The 10,054-nt window shown below is 33.5% G+C and overlaps 2 protein-coding genes across 3 annotated transcripts; one reads left to right on the forward strand and one right to left on the reverse strand.

Annotated features, from left to right (window-relative positions):
• Positions 1–245: 245 nt before the first annotated feature.
• On the reverse strand, positions 246–2,838 carry LOC105216654 (neuronal acetylcholine receptor subunit alpha-10). The gene is made up of 5 exons (XM_011191254.3): positions 2,673–2,838; positions 2,406–2,584; positions 1,627–1,725; positions 808–1,366; positions 246–744 (listed from the first exon to the last, which is right to left on the reverse strand). Exons 1-5 carry the CDS (start codon positions 2,758–2,760, stop codon positions 389–391), a joined length of 1,281 nt encoding a protein of 426 aa, XP_011189556.2. The 5' UTR covers positions 2,761–2,838; the 3' UTR covers positions 246–388.
• Positions 553–8,786, forward strand: LOC105216655 (neuronal acetylcholine receptor subunit alpha-2). 2 transcript variants are annotated; one of them, XM_054227115.1, is made up of 5 exons: positions 553–692; positions 3,620–3,772; positions 6,941–7,146; positions 7,255–7,882; positions 8,238–8,786. In XM_054227115.1, exons 3-5 carry the CDS (start codon positions 7,078–7,080, stop codon positions 8,633–8,635), a joined length of 1,095 nt encoding a protein of 364 aa, XP_054083090.1. In that variant the 5' UTR covers positions 553–692; positions 3,620–3,772; positions 6,941–7,077; the 3' UTR covers positions 8,636–8,786. The 2 variants fall into 2 exon arrangements, with proteins under 2 accessions (XP_054083090.1, XP_011189557.2); XM_011191255.3 differs by lacking the exons at positions 553–692; positions 3,620–3,772 and adding an exon at positions 5,234–5,463.
• Positions 8,787–10,054: the final 1,268 nt, after the last annotated feature.

A 10,054-nucleotide genomic window follows, 5' to 3' on the forward strand; every position in this document is an offset into this window, starting at 1 on the left:
GTCATTCTTCATTCAATTCCATCAATTTACAAGCGGCTCTTGGAAAAAAGGTTATTTTATCAACATCTAGGGAGAAGTGGTATCCATTCAGACGGCGTTCACGGGATCAAGGTATATATTAAATATCTAAATTCGAAGCGCGGTGAAAACGAAAAAAAAAAACAGAATAATCCATTTGCTGATCAAAATCAAGAAACAAAATCCAAATAGAGAGTCGGGTAGATCACTAACAGAGATGTAAGTGCTTTTTTTACGGAAATTATTTTATTGAATTCACATGTTTCTTATAACCGGAAGTGAAAAAATGTACCCGAATCAGTTTGTCCTCTACTTATAATTAAATATCTAGTTTAGATTTATAGTTATATAATGCCAAAAGTGAATGTGGTTAAACAAAACATACGCTAGCTAAAATTATATATATAATACTAAATATTATTATTGTAAAACTCTCCAAAAAGCTTGCTAATTGCATCCATTCATAGGGTGTCTCATCGGCTGATATCAGATTACTAAATTCCTGAAGAGTCACATCTTCAAATTGTGCATTCACGTCGCCAGTTTCCGGATGAGCGAGACGTATTTTTTGCTTTGGTGTAAGATAAGAGACGAATGTGTTACGCAGCAAGTTAGAGATAGCAGGATGCAGTTTGCCGCGATAGGAAGCATGTGTGGCGAATATTGCAAATACGGTAAGTAATTGTTGTAGTGTAACCAATACGAAGCTGCAACTGAAGAATTTCGCTGCAAATAAACAAAATTATTGATAATATTTAATGAACTAAATTCCACACCACACTAACTCACCAATGTATGGTGTAATACGTGCAAATTTGCCCACATTTTGCGCAAAATATAGCAAAACGAATGTTATTATAATCAAATTTAAACCATTAAGACATATTTTCGAACGATGCCCAGTCTCAATACACAGTGTAAGCATTGACAGTATTATAACGGTTGAACCCAACGCACGAAATACAGTGACAAATCCAGAACGTCGCTCAAAAGTGAGATTATACTCCATCGTTATATATGGTTCGGCACAACAAGTGTAGGTAGTCGCTACACGTGCCACACCAAAATCTATTACTTTATATTCCATACTCGCCATATCCAACTCCTCAAAACTCATGGTGCCATTTGGATTCGTATAGTTCATAAAGTCTAATTCGAAACCATGATAAGTCCACGAGCCGAGACTTAGTTTACACTCGTGTTTATCATGCGGCCAATTACTCATGTGCATGGTGCAAAAAACATTCACTTCAACGTTATCGCTCCACAGTACCATGCCAGTGTGTTCTAATATGACGACGCCGTGATGGTGCATTCGTAGAAACTTATCGGGCGCATTGTTGTAAACCTAATAATTTTGCGCAAATACGAACAAAATTAGAAATAAAATGTGTACATATATATTAATATGGACCGCAACGCGACCATGAAAATTAGCATCCATTTGATAAGAGAAATATTTTTCTAAATTCGGTTTCTTAGTTATGATGGTGATTGCCACAAACAAGTGGTATGGTGTTAGTGTTCTTTATGATAATACATGTGTTTTTGCAATAATAATAATAATGATATAATATGAAATAATTTAAATTTTCTGTACAAACAAACCTCCAAGTCAGGCACCCAAATCAGTTTTTGACGTACTGGTATGCGAGTTAGATTATTGTAGTCGTTGGGATTCCAACCTAATTTGGGATCTTGCCAGTACTGGAAATATGAAAAATATTTTAATAATTTATGCACACTTTTTTTTGAAGTATAAAGAATATAATTAAAAACAAAATTACGAGGTGTGTAAAAAAAATAACGGTAATTTCCATTTTTGAAAAAAAACTTATTCTTTAGTCAACATTCATATTGTCGCCTTTAAAATAGTACCCATTCGCTATTACGCATTTATGTCAGCGCTTCTTCAAATCGTCGCAACACTTTTCAAACTTGATTTTTTCGGCAGCTTTGGCTCTTTCAACGAATTCTCGTATGCCTGTAAAATGACGGCGCTTTAAGGTCCTCTTTATTTTGGAAATAGTAAAAAGTTATACAGAGTCATGTCTGACATTTTATGGAGGCTGGAGAATCTTTATTATTATTTTCGACCGAGAATTCACGAAGAAGCAACGAAATGTGAGCCTTTAACAGACGAACAGACGAAATCGCAAAGCTCATAAAAACTTGTCTAACCTTAGAGGCTGCTACAGACAAAGTAAGCAATGAATACAGCTGACAATGGTCTCGTATTTCAGGCGCATAATACAAATTTAATAAAAAAAAATTTAACGATTAAACTCTCAAAACGTGTGAAATTTTAATTTTTACAATTCCCGTTATTTTTTGAACACATCATATCGTATTTGTTTATCTGCATACTATTTTTATTAAACTCTTACCACATTCAGAAGTCCCACAAAATGGAATGAACCATCCGATTCGCGAAAATCGAAATGCTGCAACACTAAGTTGGTATGCACATCAATGCGTTTGCCTTCCATTGTGGGCTTAATGCCTGCATTGTAATTAACGAATAAATCAGTGATGAGCGACTGACGTGCCACCGATGCAGAATAAACTGACAAAAATGAAAATAAATATTTTATATTCATTAACAAATGCAACTAACTGAATTTATAAATACTATTTTTCACTAATTTACTAACATTTTGATTCGGTTATGATTACAACCGAAAATAGAAATAAGAAAAAGAAGTTTAACGCAGACCACGATGTAAATCTTAGACAATTCATTGTATCGCGCTTAGACGCCTCAATGTCGAAAGTCACTCACTCGTCTGCACTTCACAATCAACTGATCATCCAGATCAGCAGTCGGTCTTGTGCTCATCTCTTGGTTGCACGCTTAAAGCGTCGGATAATTTGTTTGTGATTTAATTTACTCAAGTAAAGATAAATTGATGCTAAATTTATAACGGCCGTTCCAGACACAAGTCTCTATAGTCTCTTAATAGCTTTAAGTGAGTATGTGTCTGTGTGTGTAATATTGTTAGCTAAGTTTTTTTGTAGTTTTTTGTAATAATACTACGAATATTAATAAAAATATTCATTAGAATTGCTTACATTCAAACTTAGTTCGAAATATATTTAAATGTGGATTTAGATATGTTCGCTAAAATTAAAGAAATATAAAGATTTTGTTATGTTTCTACTAATATTATATACAAAATTTGTGGTGTACATTTCTGTCTTACAAAAATAAAGCTACCTATTTCACCAATTGAGCTTCAGGCTCAAGTTCTCGGAGGCTGATAGACGTAAAAATGGATAAAGTCGGATAATACCGGAATATACCAACCTCATAAAGAATATAACTATATAGACAACTACTAGTGCCGTAACTGCCTAACAGAAACCTCGAAACTATTAAATTTGACCATAAAGCACTGTGGATTGCATGCAATAAATGTAGTAAAAAGTACTTAAAAGGCATTAGTGAATTGGAGTCAAGTACTAAAGAAGTTATCGGAATAAAACTTTAAATTTTTCAAGGCCCCATATACCGAATATAAGGGGACAATTATATTTATTATATGCTTAATGAAATAATTTACTGTTGATATTATGACCTGGTACCTTCCCCCTTATACAGATAAAATCATCCGGAACCCTTAGGACTGGGATCCACAAGGTAGCCGAAGAAAAGTGCGAAGTGCTCTAACCTGGAGAAGAATCTGAGGTTCAAAAAAGTTGGAGTCAAATCAAGAGACTAGTACAAGATCGTTTTAAACGGAGGAATCTCATGGTAATCTTTTGCTTGTATATACCTTGATCTATTCTCATATATTTAATATACTTCCTACACCCAATATATTAAAATTTTGTCCCTTCTCTGGTTTAGAACTTAGACCTTTCTTACTTTCTTTCAAATAAATTACAACGTGTAAAAACGTGATATCAGTACAACAAAGCATTTCATTTAAATTTCCACTCATATTTTAAAATAGATCTGAGAAAAGAATTGTGACCGCAAAATAAAATATTAATATTATTATTTACATAACTCATAAGACTGGAATGCTTGAAATGTGTCTAAAAATAAAATTTCATTTCATTGGAAAAATTCTTTCTTACACCCTTAATATTAATAATTGAATTTATACAAATAAAGAGGCATAATACAGGCACATGTCTTTAATACTTTAATTATAAATATACAAGAGGATCGCAAACACGCGTACATACCCTGCAGGAAAGTTTACCAGAATAGAGTATGTTTAAATGTAACTCCGTTATCAAGGACTTTTCCATATAGTTGCCCATATTTTATGTGAATTTAGTGGAAATGTCTGAATTCAGATCTGAATGATGGCGTCAAAAGAAGTCGTCTCACTATCGAAGTAGCCGATTGGTTAAAATCTTCTCTTCATAACTGTGCAAGCAAGTTTTAAATTATGCGAAGATATAAAACAAATTGTTCAAATAATTTGTAATTACAGTGGAACTTCCATAACAAGAATTTATATAACTCGAAGTTCTCCATAACTCGAACACTTGAAATGGAAGTAAAATTTCAAACAAAATTCATTGCATAAATTGAACTTTTCGACCAGATAATAATAAAAAATTTAAAATTTTACTATCGAGGCAGTATTTTAAAAGAGTTTCTCTATATCGAATGGAAGCTAAAAAAATATGATACTATACTTATGGATTACGTAAATCGTATAACAAAGACAACAGATACAGACCTCAAGAGCCAAACAATAGCAAACTGCAACCAAACGTAACGTATATACATAAAAATGTATGCGAAGTAAATAAATAGAACTGTGTATAAATCTATAGTTTACAGCTTTTTGAAAATTTGTATGTTTTAATGAAAATTCTATAACTCGAAGTCTCTCTAACTCGAAGTCTTTTTTGTGGATTGTGGTGATTCGAGTTAGAGAAGTTCCACTGTATGTTATACCCGAAATGTTTTAATTATTCCTACAGTTCTAAGGGTTTTATGTTCCAACTGTCCAAAATTTTTGCAAATCTTTAATTTCGTTTTCAGTATCATTATCAACCATCAGCGTCAGTAAAAATAAAATATAAAATTTTCGTTGTTAAAACACAATTTAATTTTATGAAATTGCGTAAATATATATTCCTCTGACCAATCTTACAGGGCTTGCATACAAAGATATACATACATCTGTATTTCTTATACGCCGTTACACACACTCCCACACAATCTTAAGGAAATGGCTCTGAATGCACTATTGAATCTCAGCTCAATTCAGTTAAGTGAGGAACTCGGGCGCGTGCACAACTCGATACGACAACATATAGAACACCCATTTGCGTGGTATTAATTGAAAACACAAAGTGAATTTTTGATAAAAAAAATACTTACTTCCGGCAAGAGGTTGCATTGTGCTTATCGGCCGTTGACTATGTATCGGTCATTAGTGCTTGGAATTTGCTTATTTCTGTTGCAATCTGTCAACTGTAAGAATTCCGATATCTACAGAAAACACACACCCTCCGCCTCCATACTTACATACTTCATATATGAGCGTTATACATATTAACAGTGATTTAAATTTAAGTGTGACGAATATGTGGTGGAAGATTAAATGATTTGTGGTCATTTTAAATTCATTCTGTTTTAATTTTAGTCTTTATCAATATTGCGAATTCTTCATTTAGTCTATATTTTGGATAGTACATAGTAGTATAGGCATCTGTAATGAGAACTTATTGTATTTATTATATTGAAATTCAAAATTTATAGAATAATTGGTGAAAATACATGTATATGTATGTATATTCCATATATTTAAACCAAACATTTATTATTCGCTTTGTCATTCGTTATTTCGAAGATTTTAACTCCCGACGAAAGGTTCCGAAACAGTGTGGAATTGAATTTTCGCTATAAAAATCGTTATGTAATTAGCTCACATATTTCGTCGTTAATCGTAAAGCGTCATTTGGACCGAATGAAATCGACGAAGAAAAAAATTTCACGAAATTCGAAAATTGTTTAAATAATTATATTTGTATGCTCCAAGCACCCAATAGGAAAAAATTTGAATTTTAGGCCTCTACCATTTTCTTTATAATACTGTGAAAAAAATCTATAGATTCTATAAAAAAATTTAGGTAAAAGAAGTTTAACTTTAAAAACCGCAAAAACACGAAATTCGAACCTTAAAATTCTATAGATTTAAACCATCAAGCAATATATTTATGGGGAAATACATGCGCTAAATCTATCGACTGTTGGACACAATGTTGATAAATACTGGTCCCCAGTAAAATCAGTTCTGGTCGACATATGCTAATTTTCGTAAAATTGCTGAAAATATTACCAATAAATTATATTTTGTTTAAATTTTAAAATAATAAGAGTAGTTTGAAATTTGATTTGAATGTATTTATTGTAAATTCTTTTAACCCGGCTTAAATCGTAAGACATCTAGTGAGTTATTATACAAACCTTTCTGTAGGAGGAGGAAAATATGTCTGAAACGTAGAATCAGAATCAAGGGAGAAGTCCTATCCTATCCGGACTACTTCGTTTCTTCAGTCATTACATTTCATACATTAAGTTAGTCTTAGGTTAGTCTGGTATGACAACTACAGTAGTCCCTGAATAGTTATCGTTCAGGATGCCAGCGCTTGACGCGGATTTTAAGAGAATTTGAGGCCTCACTAACGATATCTCCTCCAACTTAATACTTGAAGCGTTGTCTTGCTAATGGTCATCTTATAGGGCTTATCCTTTATTTAATATAGAAATTAGTAGATTTACCAAATTTGCGACGAGCTCAAGATATTTCCTTCCTCGTAACAGGAAAAAAGAAGCTGCTTAAATATGTCTCCCTAAATTAAAAACCAAATACCAATACCTTTCAAAACTCACCAACTTAACCTCACTTTTTCAAAATTTCACTACAAAACATTTTATTTTTCAATACAGCACAAGAAGTGATTGCCAATGGTACCAAATCCTGGAACATAACCACACTGGATCGATTGCATCTGCAGTTATTCATCAACTATGACAAGAATGCACATCCCACCTATCATGGTATACCGACCAATATCACATTGGGCATGTCGGTCAACTACATTGATATTGACGAGATAAATGGGAAAATGATTTTGCACTCATGGTTGAGGATTGTAAGTGAATAATAACACGAATTATATAAAGTAAAAATAACTGATATAATATTAAAAAAAAATTAAATACTGCACTACTAAATACTCATCTTTAAAAAATCTTTTCAGAAATGGATGGACGAAAACCGTTCGTGGAATCTTGGCGATTACGACAATATCACACAAATCCATTTGAAACCGAAGGAAGTATGGAAGCCAGATATAACACTTTTTAATAGCGCCGGCGACAAGAGTGACTACTTGGGTGATACTCAAATACTATTGGCCGACGATGGCAGCTTCTTGTGGGTACCACCAGCCGTCTATACAGCATACTGTAGTTTGAATTTCCGCAATTGGCCATACGATACGCAAGTGTGTAAAGTGAAGGTCGGTTCCTTGGCGCTGACCTACATCGATGCACGTTATCTGGAATTGAAAGAGAGCTTAGATTACAATGAACTAGTACAATCGACTGAGTGGGAAATCGTCGATGCCGACACGGCATACCGAAAACAGGATTACTACAATTACATTGAGTTTACATTTAATCTAAAGCGGCGTTCGTCAATGTACACAGCGGTTATCTTTACGCCAGCTACGTGCATTATTTTGCTGGCGCTTTCCTCGTTTTGGCTGCCACCGCAAATGGGTGAAAAAATCTTACTGAACGGTGTGGTGATTGTGCTCATTTCCGCATTTCTCATGTATTTTGCGCAATTATTGCCGATCTTGGCCGATAATACGCCACTTGTAGGTTGGTATTAACATGCATATATTTATTGTTTTGTGTTGTTGTAAAATTTTACGATATTATTTTGCGGAGTCGACAACTCCCAGATTCAAATCAAATAGAATGAACTCGATTTAGTCAAATCAATGAGCTATAATATCCGTGATCCGAGGTTCAATTGTAAATTGGGTCTGATCTAGAAACAAACTATATATGTTTAAAGAAATAAAGACTATATGAGATTTATAAGTAAGGTTTTATTAGCGAGAATTTATAGTATATCTTTAGAATTATTTTCGAAAACAAATCAGTTGGTTTTGACAATTTATATAAATTTTGAACTCCAGTTATAATAATATTCTCTCTTCCTTACTTTCAGTGCTCTTCTACAGCTGTAGCTTGTTGCTGCTCAGCATCTCAACGATAATTGCTGTGTGCGTGCTGTATCTCTCCACGGCGAAGCACAAACGTCACTTACCTGCATTTATCAAAAACATACTTAATGGACCGCTCAGCAAAGTTCTTCTATTAGAAAACTTTACATTGGAGGCCGAACCGCACGTGACTATGAATAACGGCACTAAGGAATTGGTGGAACATCAATACGAGAATCCTGATAGTGTAAGCGATGGCGCCGCAATGCATGCATCCACCTCAGCCGCCTCAAATCGGTTCATACAATTTGAGTGGATTTTATTGGCCACAGCCGTCGATCGTATTGCTTTTCTATGCTATAGCCTTACATTCATAATTTTGTCTATTTTATATGCAGTATAAATTCAATTGACGTTAGTGAATTATGTTTCGATCAATATTATCAAATACCTATATGTATACATAGCTTCCAATATATATATACATATATGTATGTACAAATTGTTTTGAATAAAATTAATTAACAATAACCAATGAGGAAGGACTAAGCTCAGGTGCAAACGAGTATTTAATACTCTAGGAAAGTGAAAGACTCGAAGGTGGGGTAGTATTTTCAATATTCGTTATTTTTGTGACATTTTGAATCGAATTGCGCGGAAATCATTATAATGGACATATCGGGGTTGAGAACACCAAACTACACTACTTCTATGATACCTTGCCAATAAAATATCAATACATATATATATATATATGTACATAGATGGTATAAAGTTAACTTGAAGTCCTAATAAAATAAGGTATACGAGTATGGGGACTAGGGAAAGTACCGAATTTATTTGTTCAATTTTTAGCTCCAGTCGCTATTATTATTTCACTTTCAAAGAAATTCTTGTTTCTATTGACATAAAATGGGAGTTGAGCGTCCGGAACTCTAACGAGTAATTATCGATTTGTGTGACCTGGCGTTGTCCTGATGGAATACCAACTTCTCTTATTGGCTAAAGATGGCCGCACCTGCGTAATTATTTCCCTCAAATGGTCTAATTGACAGTTCATGTCCGAGTTAAGAGTTTGGCCAAGGATTATCAGCTCATAGTAGATGATTCCCAATCCCACCAAATACATAGCCTGACCATCAATCCTGGCTTGTCCACTCTTTGAGGCGGTACACCCTCATTCGACCACGATCGTTTTCACTTGAGATTGTTGCTACTAAACGACTTTTCATCACCAGTGTCTATCCCATTTATCGATCTGGAAGAGTTTTGCGTTAAATCTTGTCTATATCTAACTCTCCAACGCCATATAGCGTAATCCGATTGCACTTATACAAGGCGAGATATAAATCACAAACCCATATATTGGTAAAATAATAGATATCTGTTAACCAGACCTAATATTTGAAAAAGATGCTCATTTCATGTCAAAAAGACATAAAATCAGTCATAGTTGTTGTAGCTTGAAAGGTATATTATAATTACAAGTTATATTCCGTTATTTTCGTACTATTTTATGAGAGTATGTTCAGGAATCTTTTATAAATAATTAGAAAAAAATTATTATAAAAATGATTTCAATAAATTTCATACTGACCTTTATCTTGCGTGATCTGGTAATCCCTGATTCTTGATTCATGTTCTTGACTTTTGCATTTCATATTTCTCCGTACGACAACCAACATTTACTAAGCGATAACAGCTTAATAACACTCAACGTTCGCCAACGCTCCATTGGCTTTCAAAATGTTCTTTATAAATTAGTGTTGAACAATAAGAATATTTTAATAACACTTTAAATATTTTAGATGAATTTCATATG

Source organism: Zeugodacus cucurbitae, chromosome 3, assembly GCF_028554725.1.
Source record: "Zeugodacus cucurbitae isolate PBARC_wt_2022May chromosome 3, idZeuCucr1.2, whole genome shotgun sequence".
NCBI lineage: Eukaryota > Metazoa > Arthropoda > Insecta > Diptera > Tephritidae > Zeugodacus > Zeugodacus cucurbitae.